The sequence below is a fragment of the Sminthopsis crassicaudata genome, chromosome 2 (genome assembly GCF_048593235.1).
Source record: "Sminthopsis crassicaudata isolate SCR6 chromosome 2, ASM4859323v1, whole genome shotgun sequence".
In the NCBI taxonomy this organism is placed as follows: Eukaryota; Metazoa; Chordata; class Mammalia; order Dasyuromorphia; family Dasyuridae; genus Sminthopsis; species Sminthopsis crassicaudata.
Genome location: NC_133618.1, coordinates 631344168 through 631365541, shown reverse-complemented (window position 1 = coordinate 631365541; position 21374 = coordinate 631344168). Strand labels below are relative to the sequence as shown.

Sequence of the window (21374 nt, the reverse complement as noted above, 5' to 3'; positions counted from 1 at the left end):
TATGATGCTATACTTTAGAGAATCAACTAAAAAACTACTTGAAACTATTAACTTTATCAAAGTTGCAAGGTATCAAACCCACATTAATCATTAGCATTTCTATATGTTACCAATAAAACCCAGCAGCAAGAGATAGAGAATTCCCATTTAAAATAATTGTAGACAATAATAATTAGAAAAAATACCATTAAATAAAAAATGGATAGCTATTTTAGATCACAGACTGTTCACTATTTTCCTGTAAATTTTTTTTACCCTTTGCCATCTCAGTTTATTTTTCTTCCCGTCTTCTGTCCCAGAAAAATCTGGATTTTTTCCCCCCCTTTGACCTCTTAAGAAGTTAGTGATAGAAATCTGTCAAGGACATTTGTGAGCATATAGCAAAGGCAATCGGTCTGAATAAGCATAACTTAATGATATATATATTTATACTGATGAAGAATTATGGAAAGTCACCCTAAGAATCCAAAAGTAAAATGAAATTGCTCTTAGGGATTTTATGTTTCTAATAGCGACCAGGGACCCACTTAAAATCATTTTCATAGATGCAGTGCTTTTAGTAAATCCAAGAATAATGGGTTTTAAATTGATTTTAAAAAAGAAATGATCAAAACATGAATACAAGTTCACAGTCATACTGGAAAAGCTTGAAAGATAGTAAAAATTATTTTTATTTTCCTACTGCATTAGTAGTTTTGGAAAGGATTTTTTTTTTTTTTTTTTTTGCTGAGGCACTTGGAGTTAAGTGACTTGCCCAGGGTCATACAGCTAGGACGTCCCAAATGTCTGAGATTGGATTTGATTCTGAATTCAGGGCTAGTGCTCTATCCACCGTGCCACTTAGTTGCCCCTGGAAAAGATTCTACAACAGTAATAAAGTGATAATTTTATATTGAAGTCCCTTTTTAGATATTGACATTAAGTACATCAAGCATCAGGACTGGTTTTGGTTTCTCAGTCTTTTTTTGTAACATTATTCATCCTAAAGTTTTCTTTTTAAAAATGCAAATTTGTATTAGATGCAACTTAAACTGAAATTCGTGAATATTGACTTTTAACAAACATAGTAAATGATCATTTTTGTTAAAGGAGAAAAAAGTCTTTCTCAGAGTTTATCTACTTGGCATTAGTCATCCTATTTTATTGCATACAATTTCTGTGTTCCAGGATGCAACATAAAATTCTTTTTGCATCAGGATCAATATTAAAACATTGATACAATGCATCATAAAAAGGAGGTTTGTATTTAATGAAAGGTTGCTTTAACACTCTACCTTTTAGTATTTTTGACTATTTGAAGCTATTAATTTTTTTTTAAAAATGTTACAGGTTTAAAAAAAAGTGAGTAGGTCAAAGAACAAATCATAGAAATGATTTCATTAAAAATAAAAACAATGTGACAAAATTTCAAATTACGTGGATTGAAATCAGAATGTTATTAGGGGAAGTGTTATATCTCTTAAAGCTTCTATCAGTAAAAGAGAGCAGATCATTTGGGAATGCTATTAAATAAGCAGGAAAAATAATTCCTCCTTCCTCACTCATGAAACATCAAAATAGAAATCATGAAAATTAAAGCAGAGATCAATAAAATAAAGTAAAAAACAAGAAAAATCCAAAACTTTGTTTTTTTTTATTATAGTTTTTTTATTTACAAGATATATGCATGGGTAATTTTTCAGCATTGACAATTGCAAAACCTTTTGTTCCAATTTTCCCCTCCTTCCCCCCACCTCTCCCCCAATACATGTTGACCGACCAATACCTGTTAAATGTTAAAGTATATGTTAAATACAATATATGTATACATATCCATACAATTATTTTCCTGTACAAAATGAATCAGACTTTTAAATAGTGTACAATTAACCTGTGAAGGAAATAAAAAATGCAGGTGGACAAAAATAGAGGAATTGGGAATTCTATGTAGTGGTTCATACTCATCTCCCAGAGTTCTTTCACTGGATGTAGCTGGTTCAATTCATTACTGCTCTATTGGAACTGATTTGGTTCATCTCATTGTTGAACAGGGCAAAATTTTGTTTTAACAAATAAAACCAGGAACTGGTTTTTTGAAAAAAAATTGATAAATCGTTAATTTATCTCATGTTTTAAAAGAATTTCTAGTATCAAAAATGAAAAAGTTGAATGTACCACCAGTGAAGATGAAATTAAAGCAATTATTGGGAAATATTTTGCCCACTAAAGTGTCAATAAAAATGATAGTCTAAATGAAATGGATAGTTACAAAAACATAAATTGTCCACACTATCAGAAGAGGAAATAAAGTGAAATAAAATACTTCAATATCTTATCTTAGCAAAAAATCAAAACAAGCCACAAATGAACTTCGTAAGAAAAATTGCCAGAACCCAGATAGATTTACAAGCAGTTTGTCTCAAGCATTTAAAAACCAACTCAATACTACATAAAACTATTTGGGGAAAAAAAGATACATGAGTCCTACCAAATTCCTTTTGTGACTATAAATGTGGGTTTTATGCCAAGAATCAGGGAGAGGGCAAAACAGGAAAAAACACTTTAGGCCAATTTTTTTTAATAATAGTTTTTATTTACCAGATATATGCATGGGTAATTTTACAACATTGATAATTGCCAAACTTTTTGTTCTAATTTTTCCCTTCCTTCCCCCCTTCCCAGATGGCAGGTTGACCAATACATGTTAAATATATTAAAGTATAAATTAAATACAATATATGTATACATGGCCTTACAGTTATTTTGCTATACAAAAAGAATTGGACTTTGAATTAGGCTGTGAAGGAAATCCAAAATGCAGGCAGACAAAAACAGAGGAGTTCTATGTAGTGGTTCATAGTCATCTCCCAGAGTTCTTTTGCTGGGTGTAGCTGGTTCAGTTCATTACTGCTTTATTGGAGCTGATGTAGTTCATCTCATTGTTGGAGAGGGCCACGTTCATCAGAATTGATCATCATACAGTATTGTTGTTGAAGTACATAATGATCTCCTGATCCTGCTCATTTCACTCAGCATCAGTTCATGTAAGTCTCTCCAGGCCTTTCTGAAATCATCCTGTTGGTCATCTCTTGCTGAATAATAATATTCCATAATATTCATATACCACAATTTATTCAGCCATTCTCCAGTTGATGGACATCCATGTAGTTTCCAGTTTCTGGCCACTACAAAAGGGCTGCCACAAACATTCTTGCACATGTGGGTCCCTTTCCCTTCTTTAAGATCTCTTTGGGATATAAGCCCAGTAGTAACACTGCTGGGTCAAAGGGCATGCACAGTTTGATAACTTTTTTTAAGCATAGTTCCAAATTGCTCTCCAGAATGTCTGGATGTAGTCACAATTCCACCAACAATGTATCAGTGTCCCTGTTTCCCCACATCCCCTCCAACATTCTGCATTATCTTTCCCTGTCATTCTAGCCAATCTAGTGGTATCTCAGAGTTGTCTTAATTTGCATTTCTCTGATTAATAATGACTTGGAGCATCTTTTCATATGGTTAGAAATAATTTCAATTTCTTCATCTGAGAATTGTATGTTCATATCCTTTGACCATTTATCAATTGGAGAATGGCTTGATTTCTTATAAATTAGAGTCAGTTCTCTCTATATTTTGGAAATGAGGCCTTTACCAGAACCTTTGACTATAAAAATGTTTTTCCCAGTTTATTGTCTCCCTTCTAATCTTATCTGCATTAGTTTTGTTTGTACAAAAAACTTTTCAATTTGATATAATCAAAGTTTTCTACTTTGTGATCAATAATGATCTCTAGTTCTTCTTTGGACATAAATTCATTCCTCTTCTACAGGTTTTAGGCCAATTTTTAAAAATAGCCTTTTGTTTTTCAAAATACATGCAAAGATAGTTTTCAACATTCACTCCTACAAAATCTTGTGTTCCAAGTTTTTCTCCCTCCTTCCCTATCACTCTCTTCCCCTAGACAGTAAGTTATCCAATATAGGTTAAACCTGTGCAATTCTTCTAAATATATTTCCACACTTGTCTTGCTGCACAAGAAAAATCAGATCAAAAGGGAAAAATGAGAAAGAACAATAGAAGCAAACAACAAAAAAGGTAAATAAATTATGTTGTGGTCTACACTTAGTCCCCATAGCCTCTCTGGGTGTAGATGGCTCTCTCCACCACAAGACCATTGGAATTGGCCTAAATTACCTTATTGTTGAAAAGAACTGTGCTTGATCATCATATAATCTTGCAGTTGATGTGTACAATGATCTGGTTCTAATCACTTCACTTAGCATCAGTTCATGTACGTTTCTCCAGGCCTCTCTGAAATCATCCTGCTAGTAGTTTCTTATGGAACAATAATATTCCATAACATTCACAGACCATAACTTATTCAGCCATTCTCCAACTGATGGGCATCCGTTTAGTTTCCAGTTTCTGCCACTACAAAAAGGGCTGTTACAAACATTTTTGCACATGTGGGTCCCTTTCCCTCCTTTAAGATCTCTTTGGGAAAAGCCCAGTAGAAACACTGTCTTATCAAAGGTTATGCACAGTTTGATGGCCCTTTGGGCATAGTTCCAAATTTCTCACAACTCCATCAAAATGAATTAGTGTCCCAGTTTGCCCACATCCCCTCCTATATTTATCATTATCTTTTCCTGTCACCTTAGTTACTCTGAGAGGTGTGAAGTGGTATCTCAGAGTTAGCTGTCTTAGTTTGCATTTCTCTCATCCGTAGTGACTTGGAGCATTTTTTCTTATGACTAGAAATGACTAATTTCTTTATCTGGACATTGTCTTCATATTCTTTGACCATTTATCAATTGGAGAATGCCTTCTATTATACATGTAGGTAAATCTCTATATATTTTAGAAATAAAGGCTTATCAGAACCTTTGCATGTAAAATTCCTCCCCCCCCCCCCAGTTTTCTGCTTCTCTCCTTATCTTGGCTGCATTGTTTTAATTCGTACAAAAACTTTAAATTTTATATAGTCAAAACTACCTATTTTGCGTTTCATAATGTTCTCTACTTCATTCTTGGCTATAAATTCCTTTTCCACAGATCTAAAAGATAGATTGTCCTTTGTTCTCTTAATTTGCTTATGTTATCACCATTTATGTTTAAATCATGAACCCATTTTGACCTTTTCTTGGTATAGGGTGTTAGGTGGTGGTCAATGCCTAGTTTCTGCCATTTTATTTCCCAATTTTTATAGCAATTTTTGTCACCTAGTGAGTTCTTATCCCACAAGCTGGGGTTTTTGGATTTGTCAAACACTAAATTGTTGTAGTCATTGACTATTGTCTTGTGGACCTAACCTATTTCACTGATCCACACTACTCTATTTCTCAGCCAGTATCAAATGGTTTTGATCACTGCTGCTTTGTAATATAGTTTTAGGTCTGCTCTATCAAAGGCTAATTTTCTTAATGAAATTAATGTAAAAATTTAAAATCTTAGGAGATTGCAATATATCACAAAAGTATATGATAATTAGGTTGAATTTGTATCTGGAATGCTAGAGGTTCAGTATTAGGAAAATTATCAGCATAATTAATCATAATAACATCCCACGAAAATCATTTCAATAGATGCAGAAAGAGCTTTTGACAAAATACAATATCCATTCAAACATAGGAATAAGTAGGGTTTTTCTTAAAATATTAACTACCTAAAACAGAGTAAGCATTGTCTTTAACGGGGATAAACTAGAAGCCTTTCAAATAAGATCAGGGATGAAGTAAGGATAGTCATCATCATCATCATCATCCATTGTTGTGTAAGAAACTGACTATAAGCAATAAGACAGGAATAAAAAAGGGTAATGAGGAAATAACTTGCTTTTTTTTTTTATAGCTGTCTATATGTTAGGTAAAGTGCTGGTCCTTGAGTCAAGAGTGACTGACTTCAAATCTGGTCTTGGATATCTGTTAGCTGTGTGACCCTGGATAAGTCACTTCACTCTTTCCCTTAGTTTCCAAATCTATAAAATGAGTTGGGAAGGAAATGGCCAACCACTGCAGGATATCTGCCAAGAAAATCCTAAAGGGGTCACAAAGAACTGGACACAACTAACTAAACAACTTGGTCAACTTAGAGAACCAACTTAGAAAGAAACAATCAACTAGTAAATTTGCATATTATAAAATAAATCTACAAAAACCATCTATTACCAATAAAACCTAGCAGGAAGAGGTAGAGATGCCATTTGAAATAACTGAGGACACTTCAAAGAAACTTAAGATTTTAATGACATCTACCTTGTATTGTAAAGCTTTCTTATTTTTACCAAGTTAAGATATTTATTTTTATTTTTCAATGGTGTGGTATATAATTTATACAATCTTAACAAAAGACATGAAATAACCGAAGACAATAAAGTATACGAAGTTTATCTGCCAAAACATATACGGACTCTATAAATATGCTTTAAAAATGATTTTCACTCACAAGATGGATCTAAACAATTGGAGAAGTATATATTGCTCACAGATTGACTGAGCCAATATAATAAAAATGACAATACTACTTAAATTCATTACTTAAAAAATTTATAGCTTTTTATTGACAAAACACATGCATGGGTAATTTTTCAACCTTGACCCTTGCAAAACCTTCTGTTCCAAATTTCCCCCTCATTTCCCTCATCTCCTCCCCTACTTAAATTCATTATGCAGTGCCATACCAAACCATGGAAGTATTATGTTATAAAGCTAGGAAAAATAACAATTTATCTGGGAGGTGAGGTCAAGAATATTAAAAAAATCAATGGGGACATGTGCAACATTGTTTGTGGCAGCCTTTTTTGTAGTGGCAAGAAATTGGAAACTGAGTGAATACGTCAGTTGGGGAATGGCTGAATAAATTACAGTATATTCATATGCTGTAATATTATTGTATAAGAAATGATCAGGAGGATGATTTTAGAGAGGCCTGGAGACACTTACATGAACTAAGAGAAGTAAGCAGAACCAGGAGATCATTGTACACAGCAACAGCAAGATTATATGATGATCAATTCTTATGGATGTGGCTCTTTCCGACAATGAAATGATTGAGGCCAGTTCCAATCATCCTGTGATGAACAGAGCCATCTGACCCAGAGAAAGGACTATGGAAACTGAATGGGGATCACAACATAACATTCTCACTCTTTTTGTTGTTGTTTGTTTGCATTTTATTTTCTTACTCATTTACTTTCCTTTTTGATCTGTTTTTTCTTGTGCAAGATAATTTTATAAATATACATAAAAAAGAAATCAGTGGGGAAAACAAGTGAAAGATTTGAAACTATTGCAAAAGAGTAGTCATCAGAACAATCTAATACTGGTTAAAAAATGGAGTGGTGGATCAATGGAATAGATTTGGGTATGTAATACTCAGTAGTAAGTGAATCATGACACCCTAGTGTTTGATAGATACAGAAATCCTAGCAATTGGGGCAAGAACTCACTATTTGCTAAAAACAACAACAACAACAACAAAAAAAACCCAAAACCCCTGGAGAACTGGGAAAACTGGAAAGCAGTCTGGCAGAAACTAGGCATAGACCAATATTTCACACTATTTATCAAGATAAGATCAAGATTGGTACATGGTACAGACTTTAAGGAGGACATCATAAACAGAGTAGGAGACTGTGGGAAAACTACTTGTTAGATTTATAGATTGGGTAAGAGTTCATAACCAAACAAGAAAGAGGGTCACGAGAAATAAAATGGATAATTTTAATTGCATGATATTAAAAAAGCTTTTATACTAACAAAATCAAAGCAGCCAAAATTGGAGAGAAAGCAAAAGTAGGAAAATTTTATGTAATTTGTCTAATAAAGATCTCATTTCTCAGTTGTTTAGCCAAATACTTAAAATTGTCATTGCCCAATTGATAAATGGCCAAAGATATAAGCAAGCAATTTTCAGAAGTTATCAAAACTATTAATAGTTGTATAGAAAAATGCTCTGTTACTAATAAGGAGAGAAACACATTGGCTTCATGATTCTTGGCAAAGTGTTGCTTATTGTCCCAAACAATTCTGTGGGACTCTAGTGGCCTGGAGCAGGGAGATTTAAATTCAAATCTGGCTCCACATACTTCCCACCTGTATGACCCTGAGCAAGTCACTTAAGATCTCTCTTATTTTGCTGCTTTTTACAGCTGAAGAAATTGATAATAATATCACCTATCTCTCAGGTAATAAGGATCAATTGAAACAGTAATGGTAATATGTTTAGCATAGTGCCTGGGACGTAATAAGTACTATGTGAATGCTGGCTATTATTATTGAAAGATTAAATTGATTTGGTCAGAGCCTCATAGATATAATAAGTGTCACCGGTGTGATTTGAATCCAGGTCCTGGTTCCCGAGTCGAGTAATATACCCATTATACCATGACTCTTAAATTAATGATCACCTAAAAAATGTTAATAGCTAACATAACATATTAAAAGCTTACCAAGTGCATTACATTATGGATGTTATCTTACTTGATCCCCACAATAGTCCTGGAAGGCAGGTGTTATTGCCATAATTCCCATTTTACATCTGAATAAACAGGCTGAGGAAAGTTAAATGACTATTAAGTGACCAGGAGCACACAGATAGTAAATATCTTTATCAAGATTTGATTTCAGGTCTAATACACTGTTCACTTGTACTGTTTGTTACACTGTATAGAAATAAAATAACATAAGTCTTAAGCATCATGGAGTATACTTTATAGGAGTAGATTTAACTAAGAAGTCTCCCCAATATTCTTATTTTGGAAGGAATCCTTTAAAATCTGGAGCTTTATTATTTTGGCTTTGCTCTCCTATAGCTATTATCATATTATGTCATTCAGGATCTGCTGATCCAGTAATATTTGTAGTGCTAAAAATAAGCCAAGGGAGTTATTGGCAAAGCAACTATGAATATGTAACAACAAAATGAATTGCCTAAAGGATTATTTATTTGTTTGAGATTATTAAGAAACTGGTATAACAAAAGATATTGGACTTCTGTCTAGTAATCTTAATTCTTAAATTTCATAATTTATTTGTGATGGGATCTTGGATATATCACATAATCTTCCTAGGTCTAAATTTTGTTGGAATTTTGCAGTTAGAATTGCTATTTCTAAGTTGAGCCCTGGAAATTATAAAAAACAGACAAATATTTATTAAGCACGTAATAAGTACAGAGCACTTTGCTACATGTTGGTCATAATACAGCAAATGAAAAATGCAGATATGATGAGAGTAGACCTTTATCATTTGGGGGAATTGAGGAGAGGAAACCTTCAACCAGGACTTTTTATAGATGTAGCATAATAGGTTGAGAAAGAAGACAACTGGAAATAAAGATTTTTCCAATTGGCCATTGTTGAGTTTTTCCAGAGGGTTCAGATAGTCTGCAATGGTTTGATCAAAACAAACAAACAAACAAAAAAAACCCAACCCAAGTAGCTCAGGTTAGCTTATAATCAAACTGATCATTAAATAGACCTTAGCTGATACTATAGATCCTTTGATTAGGTTTGGTTCCTTTTATACTATTTTCATGATATATATACATACACACATTCTTTAAAATTTTAAGTATGGGAATGTAGTTTGCTTGCTGTTATTTTTAAGTTGAGGGTAAATGTCCAATTACAAGTGTTCTTTTTATATAGCTTTGGTTGACATATCAAAAGACATCTCAGATTCTGTTCCCTACCCACACTTGTTTTCTTGGCAGAGGAGAGATGGACACATGCTTTCTATTGATTTTTGGTTTTATTGTAGTTTGACTGAAACTGATTCCTGAGCCTTGGAAAAAAAAACCAATTTGGAAATTGTTGGCAAGTAAAATGATAAGAGTTATTTAGCACTTGACAAGCAGACTGTGCTTTTCTTACAACAGTCTGTGAGAGGGATGGTGGGTGTATTAGTTTTGAGAAATCATGATTTTGTTACGAGTTTAATAGACTTTAAGTTTCTAAGACTCCAGGGTTGATTTTTACCCAGAGCTTCAGGTTCTTAGTTCTGCCCTCTTCATTGTTCTATGCCTCTTGAATTAATGTATCATGTGGCTGGCCATTGATATATCTATGACCCCAATATAAATTTAGGATTTTTCCTGAACGATCTCAATCCTGGCCCCACTTAGTCTTTGAAGAATGAACTCAGGTATGGGGGTGGGAACTATACCCATCTGGGACTTGTCTTTGGTATCACTTGAAGAATTTGATGGCTCTTTGGAAGGGAAAGACTTCCCCAGAACAATAGGAAGAAAAATGATAGTAATTCCTAAGCAACTTAAAGAATGGGGAAGGTAGATAAGACCAAGTAATAGAGATGCATTTTAATATTCCATTGAATTGGGATCCTGGAACCTGAATTTGACAATGCACTTATTGTATATTCTGACACTCGTAGTTAACTTCTCTCTCCATTCTTTTGGATAGATCAAGGAGTGGCTCTTCTCTAAACTTCATTCCCCTAGTGACTGTCTAGTAATCTCCTGGGAAAAGGTGCTTAGTGAGTGTTTTATGAATGAAGGGGAGTTTTACAAAATTTTACAATGTTTTGGTCTAAATGAGATTTTAGTAGCAATAATAATTGCAATAACATTTTATTAGCAAAAATAATTTTATTAGTAATAATGATATTTATATATTAGGCAAATGTTAGATTCTAGTTTTCTAGTATTTTCTGCCTTAGAAAATGTAAAAGATTGAAAAACTTTTGCTTCTTCCATTCTATTCTCCCCTTCCCCATTCAAGTTGTTTCTAAATTTTTTTTCCCAGTTCCACATCAGATTTATTAAAAACTCATTCCTGGACAACGATCTTCATTTATTCTGCTTCAGACAACTTTGAATTTTTTTTCTCTAAAATTTTAGATCATTGATTCCGGAATCTCTTCTGATTTTATACTTCACTTAATGTCAGTACTTAGTAGCTCTTTGGAGAGTTCTCTTCAGTGTTTCATTGACCATAAATGGGGGTCTTACGTGATGTTTATGATAGGAAGAGACACCAACAAGGAATACTTATTGGAAAACCATTAGGTTTGAGGGATTGAAGTATACACTTTTTTTTACAGTCACTAATTTTTTTTTGTGTTGGACATCCCCTTAAACAATATTCAAGTGTCTTTGGAAATTCTAAAAGTTGCAAAATTTTCAGGAGTAAGACCCAGTTTATCCAATGATAAGATGTTAAATTATGGCAAAAATGAGCCTGTAGCCATCAAATCACGGATTTATCCTTCATGTGGTGACTAAAATCTCCTAATATTTATGGTAAATTATGCATGAAACATAATCAAAAGTATAGTGTTTGATCTATCAGTAATTAATAGTTACTGATATTTCAGATGAATTGATCTTTAAATCTTTAAATCATAGGTCATGTCCTGAGGGCTTAAGTGCATAAATTGAATCCCAAGTGCTTTGCAAGATTCCATGCTTTTCTGATTAAGATCAATAATGCCATGTAATTATATTCATGATCCTAGTACGGTGCCTTACCCAAATCTTCAGAATGGTAGATTGGGATTTTAATGCCTTTCCCCCCAAAAAATCTCTTACTTTGTATTTTATTAAAGTTATTTCTTACATGTTGGCAAATATATTTTTCCTGCTACTTAAACTTATAAACCTATGAGGTCATCACTGCTTAGTCATTCTGTTATACCATTTCAGTCACTATTTACTTTCTGGAAAACCATATGTGATCATGATGGCCATATGAGCAGAGGATAATGCACCACAAGGTGCAGGAATGTCTCTCTCACTCAGCATCAGTTGGTGCCTCCAGGGCTTTACTTGAAATCTGTGCTAGTCTTGTTCAAGACCATGTTTCCTGACAAGAACTGCATTGACACAAATTATTGTCTGAAAAGATAGTTGGAGAATGAATTTTTTTAAAAAAAATGTTTCAGCAGTTCCTGGAAGTTTGGTATTTTGGTGTATCATTTCAGTGATGTGAGGGGGCAGCTAGGTGGCGCAGTGGATAGAGCACCAGCCTTGAATTCTGGAGGATCTGAGTTCAAATCTGAACTCAGGCACTTAACACTTCCTAGCTGTGTGACCCTGGGCAAGTCACTTAACCCCAGCCTCAGGGGAAAAAAAAAAAAAAAGTGATGTGAGGACTTCTTCAGCAAGTGCATATCACAAGCCCTCCATGTCTTTTCATTATTTGCAATTCTTAGACATGTTTTCTTTTCTTTTTTTGGAGGGGGCTGAGGTAATTGGAGTTAAGTGACTTGCCCAGGGTCACACAGTTACTAAGTATTAAGTGTCTGAGATCAAGTTTAAACTCAGGTCCTCCTGACTTCAAGGCTGGTACTCTACCCACTGTGCTACCTAGCTGCCCCCCATATAAATCTTCTGCTTAAGACCTTCTCTTGTCGTTTTATATATTGGGATAGGATAGTGCCTATGTACTAGTGGGCCTGGGCTGTCTTATTCTCACTAAGTGATCTGTTCTTTTTTAGTAGTGTAGCTCTTTGATTATTTTCCCACTGCTATCTGTATGTTGTTCATAATTGATATCATGAATTTCCACAAAAATTTCAAAAGATAATCCCTACCTTAATGGCAGAGAAGACATTAGGAATTACCATTTCCTCTGCCTGCTTTCTTTTTTATTAGTAATTACAGAAATTCTTCCTTGACTAAGACTGTTATTTGGAATATTTAGATAGCTGAACACAGGGCATTGTCAGCAACTTCCTTCTCAATTTCGGGAATTTGCACATTGGAAACGTAGTAGTTATAACAAAATTGCTGTCCTGCGTATTGGAACAGACCCTTGTAGTCAGCACTTTGGAGAGAGATGAACAAGATCAGTCAGAACCTCAGTTGGCATTGATTTTATTGGCTGTGATTAATTTCATGAAACATTGACCCCAAACCAGTCTCATGTGTTCTCTGAATAGACTACCACTGTGGGTGCCAGTCTTGAGGCAATTCTCTATTCAGCTGGTGTGTTCCATCCCTATAGACGTCAGTGGTAAGGCTTGTCCAGGGTCCAGCATTCCCACAGTTAGGAAGAAATGAATGGAACAACCATTATACAGTAATATATAAAATTTGAAAGCAAGGACATATCAATATTTTAGTGATAGAATGATAATAAAGAAAAAAAATGAGGGATTAAATAGCCTGCTTGTCCTAGGGATCCAGGTTCATAGCATTTAGAAGTGGAAGTTTCCTTAAAGCTTCCTCTTTTTACAACTAAAAGTAGGTACAGGAAAGTGTGACTTGCCCAAGGTCATGATGCTTGGAATGGTTTGAGGTTAGTCATATCTCTAAGAAGGGATCCCAGACTTCACCAAACTGAGTGTTCAGGCGTCCAAGGCACCAAAAAGGGGAGGATCCCCTGCCCTGGACTGTTAGTTCTTGGGCTGATAAGCATCATGCTGTTGTTCTGCAGAAATAATATTGCATCGGTTCTTGTGGAGCTTCAGGCTGGCCTAGAGTCACAGCTTTGCTGTTTGAATGCCACTGGGTACAAGTGCACACACGTGTGCACACATGCACACCAAGGTACACAACACATGCCTACATGCATATACAGGGTACACATGTGCTCACTGTGTACATTGCATATGTGCCTGCTTATACACCTACTCCACGGACACACGTTTCTGTCCTCCTCATAATACATACATACATTTCACATAATCCTATCCACATATTCTATACATGCACCTTACACACATGTGCACACAGTCTGTGCACCCAAACCTACCTGTACTGTGCATGCACACCTAACTGCATACTTAGACATTTTTGTGTTTTGCACATTGGGAAGTTTTTAGTGTTTAGTATTTAGTGGGACAGGGGTCACTAAAGCACCCTAATCTTGTTTTTTCATTTTTTTCTTCTTTTAGGCCTCAACGCTGCGATTTCAGAGTACCCTGGTAATAGCCGAACATGTGAATGATAAGCTTGCACCCATTACGCTAAATGCTATTACTGCAGCCATGCGAGTGGGTGGGGAAGTGTCCTGTTTAGTAGCTGGAACCAAATGTGACAAGGTGAGAAACTTAAAGTCAGCCAGAGCAAGTAGCTGCTTTATTCAGAGGCAGCATATGTCCTAGGGAAGGAAGGCCAACAAGAATGATCTTTATGAAATAGCCAGGGCCAAAGCTTTTCCCGATGCCACTATAAATGAGGAAAAGACCAGGAGATGCTCTCATTGAGTATTTCTTCTTCTGAAAGGAGGGTGGAATGGATTTGTTGTAGTCATTACTGTTTGTCTGGTTTTCCAGGTCAAGAATTAGAATAATAGTTGACTCCTTAACAAAGCAGTCCTTTAAGATTGGTGAATAATTATTTGGTGATTATTTTGGACTCCTCAGAATGGTCTCTTTGTACAGAGAATTGTTTGTTTTAATCAGTATAAATAGAAGGATTCCATTGATTTGAATACCACTTCTGCTGAAGTTATCAAAGCATAATCACATTCAGTTTTATTAATTTAAATGTGCTATAATGACTCCTCTGGAAGGCTTGCCCACTGGAGCCTTACTTAATTGGCCTTCTAGGTCTGTGTCAGAGTATGAAGTAACAGCATCATTCCCTGCTGGCTGCCACCATGCTGGGGATTTGTACTTGGTGACTTGGACTAAGACTCCACTCTCCAGACAGAGCAGAATGAGCACAGAACATAAGAGGTCATGTTATTCTTTGAAAGGTTAAAAAATGGGAGAGGAGACCAACTATGGCCCAATATCACACTGAACTGACTCTGTGTCCTCCAACATTTCTAATCATGTTTTGGTGGAATTATATTCCCTTCCCGAGAATAGACTGCTCCCTGATTTATATACATTTTAAAAACATAGACACTAGATTTATGATGTCTTAGAAGCAATGACAGTGAAAAGGACACAGGTTGGGAGCAGTTTAAATCCTTACTAAATCCTTACTGCCACTTACTACATCTGTGACTATGAGTAAATCACTTCAACTCACTAGGTCTCAGTTTCCTCAGTGATAAAATGGAAGATTGGATACATTGACCTTTATTTTCCTAAGACTCTGATTTTATGAATTTCTAGGCTTTAAAGTATGGAAGGACCCTGAGTGAGCATGAAACCCTTATTTAAAGGCTAAGGAAACTACTGCGCGCGCGCGCGCTTGTGTGTGTGTGTGTGCGTGTGTGTGTGTATGTGTATGTGTGTGTGTTTGTCTATATCTTTATCTGTGGGAACTTAAGTGCTATTTGAACTGAAGTTTAGTCTTCTTTTACATGAAGTAGCACTTAGTAAAGGTTTGTTGAATTGATATCTTGCCCAGGATTTCACATCAAATGGCTGGAATCTTTGCAGAGATTTGAACCCAGCCTCTGTGTTGAGTTCTTCCCATGATACTCTGCTGACTTGATTCTTATATACATAATTAACATAAGCATGGATAGATCACATAATGGGCCACATTTTCCCCTTTGTCAGTTTGGGAAGATAGAATTACTGGCTGTATTTGGCAGCTGTTTTGGCTTCTAATTATTTAAACTTAGGTAGGAGCATAGACTTACAGTTGGGAGGGCTCTCAGGAGATCATCAATCCAAGCCCCTCATTTCACAAATTAGGGAAATCAGGTGTTAAGAGGGTAAGTGACTTACCAAGGTCCTACAGATGATTTATGGTGGCAAATCTGGACCTTAGGCCTACATCTTTCAGCTACAAATGCTGTTTTCTTTCCAAAATATCAAATGTATAAGAGATTAAGCCCTAAATATTGATTTCCATAAGACACAATAATAAAGCACACAATTTACTACCACCGATTTAGAGAGCCATTTATTATCTGGCATTCTAATAAATATTGTTCTTTGCCAAAGTAGGACTCTGAGATTAATCTTAAATAATTCTCTAAAACTAAATATGGACTGATATTAACTGATACAAAGAAGCATTCATTTATTTGAAGCATTCATTCTTCTAATACTATTTCCCCTTTATGAAAAGCTCAGCATTTACACAGATTTGTCTTACAACCACATTGTAAGATAGAACATGAGGCTTCAAGAGGGAACGTGATTTTCCCACACCATAAGATGGAAGCCCTTGTTCTGTATACCACAAGGTATTGTCTTAAGCAGAGAGATTGCTCAAAGATGCCCCTCAAGTTATTCGTTTCTATTTAGATATTTGTAGTAGTGTCCCTATTGACATAGATGATGACGCTGAACTTATGATGGATTATTAAAGCAAAGGGGGAATTTTTTTTTTTATCACAGATAGCCCAAGAGCTCTGCAAAGTGGCTGGTGTAGCCAAGGTCCTTGTGGCTCAAAATGACGTGTTCAAAGGACTCCTTCCAGGTAAGGTTTCCCTGTGGAACAGAAAAACCTGTTACAGGCTATCTTTTAATGGGAAATGATCAGAGAATCTGAATTAGAGTGTAATATGTGAATGAATATGAGTGTTTTGAAGTTTGTCATGTACGTTTAATTCACAGAGGAACTGACATCACTGATTTTGGCAACTCAGAAGCAGTTCAATTACACACACATCTGTGCTGGAGCATCTGCTTTTGGAAAGGTGAGGGGAAGATGTGAAATGGAGGTTTGCACTGATTATATGGAAGGTTTAAACCCCATTATGTATATTTAATTCAGCCAGACATTTAAACCAAGCTTTGTTTTATGTATCCAATCCCAATTGTCAGACATCTTGTCATAGCCATGCTAAAGAACTGTTTTCTTCAGCTGTTGTCATTGTCCTATTCAAAATCCCTTTGCAGACTTTGAAAAAAAACTTCTACAAAAAGCTATTTCTAGGTTGAAACTTGGAAATTACTGTCTTTTCTAAAAAAAGGTGATCTGATTTGAATTTAGGCTGACCAGAAGGTTTAGACTATTGGCAATGGGATAGGAAACCTTCTACCTCTAAGTTTCATTGATTGAAGGCAGTGGCCATTTCATGGATATATGTACTTTCCACTCATAATATACTTGACAGTTTCCAATATGGTTTCATGTATGTTCTTTTTTTCTTTTCTTTTTTTTTTTTAAACCTATATGACAATCTTGACAAGTAGGTGTTGCCAGTATTGTTATTCCCACTTCACGGCTGAAATTTTACACTTGAATGGATTAAATGTCTCTCCAGGTGACCATAGGGTTGCCACATGATACACTAGGCATCCCTGTTCCTCTAATTCCCAAGCCTACAACTTCATGCTGTCCTTTGGGACTAGTGTTTCATCTGCTAGTGGCTTTCTTGTGGGTGGTTTAGTAGAGATAAAAATGGAGAAATTAGCTTTCAATACTAGTTTCTCTTCTTTAAAGGCCTTTTGGTGAATAATCTCACAACAGAGTGTGAATTACATTTCCAGGCATTAAGTATTAAGGATCTCCTACAAGTCAGGCACTGTACAAAGTGTTGGGTTAAAAAGGAAGGCCAGAGGCAGACACTGCCCTTCAGGAACTCATGGACTAATGGGGGAAACAGCATGGAAGCACCTGTGCCTGAACAGGATATGACATAGACAGTTCAAATTGAAGAGAATCATTAGAGGGAATGGTTTAGTCATCATTTTGAGCTCTTTCCTATTTTGTTGTAGTTTAAATTTGCAAATTAATTCAGTCAGTTTATGGGTAAAAGACAATATAATCTACCTTAAACAGTATAGCACAAAGGCAGCAAATGAAAGCTATGGAAGAAAAACAAATTGCTGTGAATTTATATTCATTGGTTTCTTTTGATTCTTTACAAAAAGACTGTCTTTAGAAACTGTTAGCCAGGCTGACTGAGCCTGACTGAGAAATGCCCTGTAGGGTAGTGAGCACCACACAGGATTGGAGATTAGGAAACCTGGGGTTGATTCCCAGCTCTTAAACCTCATTCTTCCTCTCTAAAATAAGATTATATTATTTGCATTAACAACTCCACAGAAAAGCACTTTCTAAATGTTGTAAGAACTAAATAAGCACGAGTCGTAATATTTTGAAAGTTATTGTGGTGTCATAAAAGAGTTTGGAAGTGGAATCCAGTAGAGTGCATAGGCCTGTGTTCAAATTTCTGCCCGACATATACTGTTGTCTTGGCAAATCAGCCTCGCTTTCAGCCTTAGTTTCCTCATGTGTAAGATGGATGTTTGAGATTGTACTGTCTGCTTCATGGGAAGATGTGTTTGTGAGTTAAGATTTGTTTATTTATTCATCCAACATTTATGTTGAGCACCTACTATAGTTTTTTCCCCCCTGAGACAATTGGGGTTAAGTGACCTGCCCAGGGTCACACAGTTAGGAAATATTAAGTGTTTAGGTCAGATTTGAACTCAGATCCTCCTGACTTCAGGGCTGGTGCTCTACCTACTGAACCATCTAGCTACCCCATGAGTACCTACTCTGTAAAAAAGACAATGTGCTAGGGCCTAGCTAAAAAAGATGTAGATCCTGGCCCCAAGGAGCATATGATCTATTGATAGAAGTGGAATCGAAACATTTTGAGAGTCTTTGAAAAGTCTTTTTTAAAGCTTATTTTTAATATCCATGTCTTTCATCTGTTGGGTAAAGCCAAAACAGTCTAGCCAAGTTTAAGTTACAAATTAATACATTTGTTTAAAAAAAATTTTTTTTGGGGGGGGGATAAAATAAATGAACATTGTGGCAAAAATGGGCCATCTTGGCACAAAGTGGAACTCATTAACAAAGCACATCACAAGCAGAGTCCCACTTGATTCTTCACTCATGACCTGATCTACTCCACACCAGAAAAGCACAGTTGCTAGTGCTGTTTGCTTGTCTCTGGAGTAAGGTTAGTTTGTTCCAGGACAAAGGTCTTGTCCCTGAATCAAAATAAGCCTGAGGGTGGGGAATCTTATCTGTGCCTCCCTTCCGAGTGAAGATAAAAATCAATAGTCACAGTGGAGTTATTGCAGAAAACCTAACCATTCTAGGAGCCTGAACATGTAGACTAGAAGTGATCCTGAAGGGAGTTAATGTTCTCTGAGGTTGAAGAAGGCAGGAAGTTAGAGAGAAAATTTAGCAGCATTTATTTCTCCCCCCCCCAAATAAAAACAAAGTAAAACATGTTTTAGAGTTCAGGATCCAATCAAGTTAATCAGAATGGGAGCTAGGATTAAATTATTGAAATAATTTTTAAATCAGAATTTCTTCCATGTGTCTCTCTCTTTTTCTCTTTCCCTCTCTTTCCCCCCTCCCCTCCCTCTCTGTCTCTCTGTCATTATCTCTCTCTCTATCTCTCTGTGTCTCCATCTCTCTCTCTCTATCTCACTGTGTCTCTATCTTTCTCTCTTTCTCTATCTCTCTTGCTCTCTTCTTCCCCCCCCCCCCCCTCAACAAGATCCTTGCTCTCAGTCTTTCAGACTCCCGGAGGGCTTTCTTCCTTGACAAATTTCTGTGTCTGTCAGATACCTGCTGAAAAACCAAAGCCAAAAGTAATCTGGAGAGCTGTAGGGACAGGCATAATGAGGACTCTAAGGATGACTCCCATTGACGTCCCACTAAACTGGCTTCCCACAACAGTTCTGCCTCAAGGAGAATGATGATTCTCCATAGAGAGAGAAAGGAAGCGTCCCCTAGAGCTGAGAAGACCCAGTAGCAGTGACATCTCTTTGCTTCTCTGGCAAAACTGACACAAAAGAAACAAGGGGGTTTTGAACTGTCTGAAGGTGTGCTTTCCCTTTCCCCCACCCTTCTGGCTTCCCTTTTATTTAGCTTTGGGGACCCTCCCCAGGGCTGCATCTTTAACTATTTCTGGCTGATCCCTCCTGCCCAGTTTTAGTAGCATTCCAGGCTGGCTTTGGCCATCTATTTTCAAAGCTTCATGTGAGAGACCCCCTGCCCTGTGGCACATACAAGTGGCTCAGTTGAGAGACCCTCCACCCCCATGGCATGTACAGGTGGCTCAGTGTGAGAGACCCTCTGCCCCCATGGCATGTACAAGTGGCTCAGTGTGAGAGACCCCCCTCCCCCATGGCACATACAAGTGGCTCAGTGGATGGACTGGCTCCATCAAGAAGACTTTGGACTCTGGCATGCTGGTCTTTTGCTCTAAAGCTCTCACTGGGAAGGCACCATGGGCTGTCCCTCCCCAGTCCTGAAGCTGGGGGCTGAAAACAGCAGCAGAGATTGCCCTTCCCCCTCAGCTTCCCTTCAGTCTGGTCCCCCGGGGTACCCAGGGAGTGAGGGTCGAGGGCAGAATTCACGTGTCCCTTTTTCCTGTGTCACTCATAGATAAGCATTACTTGGGAGGGCAGAGCGTTCTTTCTGAACAGATGTATCTGTGTGTATGACACTGGTGTGTACATATTACTTCCTCTCCCCCAATAAAGCCAGTCTTAAGAGCTTCAGGGGCCCTTGGGGCACTTGGGCTGATCTGAACCTGCCCAGAAATTCCCTTTGCTTGAAGATCTGCAGGGAGGAGGAGGCCTCAGCCTTGGGAGGCAACTCCTTCTGCTTTTGGATCCTCCATTTGTTGGACACATGTCCATCTGTGAAGCCTCAGTGGCCCCTTGTCAGCTTCTGCCCATGGCTCCTGCTTCAGGGACCAATAACAAGTCGGTCCCTCGTGTATGGGATGGGCCTGCTTCTCCCTGCTAAAGGTCCTGATTTCCCTTCCCTTCTCTCCTTATGGCCCGAGTGCTCTCCTGCAGCTTAGCAGTATCCTTTTTGAGTGTTTAGTGCTCCTTGGGACAGGGAGAGAGGCAGGGAGCAACAGACCCAGCTCCCCCAGCTGGGTGGCGTCCTTTTTGGTTGCCATTGGTACCCACGTTTGGGTCCCAGAGAGGGCCTGTTTGGTAGCTTTTGGCATGTCAGGCTAAGAAAAGAGTTGGGAGAGAAGAAGGAGACCAAAGAAAGAGCAGGAGGAGGCAGTGGTAGGAGTACAGGCCTGGCAGGAGTCGGGAAGCTGGGAGAATCAGCACTCCCTGGGCAGGGTGTGCCTGAATGAGCGACAGACAGATTAAATAAAAGTGTTTTATCCGTGTGAGAGGGATGCAGAGTTCTTAGCAGTCAGAGGTCGAGGCCGGTCCTGAAGGAGCTGGGACCTGTTAATCCTAAGGTGGAGACCCAGACCCACCAGAGGCAGGAATGGTCGCTATTTGTAGGAATTAGCCAACCTTACAGAAGCTTTGTGCTCTTGGGTCTCATTTTAGTTTTACAACAACTCTGTGAGGGAGGTGGAACAGGCAGTATTAGCTTTTTGCCTTACAGATAAGGAAACTGCGATCCACCGAGTGGAAGGGCCTTTTGCAGGGTCATAAAGCCATCTTAATTAATGGACCTTCAAATTTATGTTCATATGTATCCAAAAGTACCTTTCACTATTTGAGAATTTAACTAGCCTCTGAAAATTATTTTTTAAACCTTTCTTCTCTTAGTTTAGTAATCCTAATGGTACATTTGGTGAACAAGAGGCATTTTGATGCATTTCTGAACTACCAAAGCAATAT

At 37.1% G+C, this 21374-nt stretch overlaps 1 protein-coding gene across 1 annotated transcript in view; it reads left to right on the top strand.

The window, feature by feature from the left end:
• The window catches only part of ETFA (electron transfer flavoprotein subunit alpha), a 69707-nt gene that overhangs the window by 13057 nt on the left and 35276 nt on the right, over positions 1-21374 (top strand). The window contains exons 2-4 of the mRNA XM_074296497.1: positions 13839-13985; positions 16194-16275; positions 16413-16495. Of these exons, the coding sequence (XP_074152598.1) occupies positions 13839-13985; positions 16194-16275; positions 16413-16495 (312 nt within the window). The remainder of the gene's footprint in view (positions 1-13838; positions 13986-16193; positions 16276-16412; positions 16496-21374) is intronic.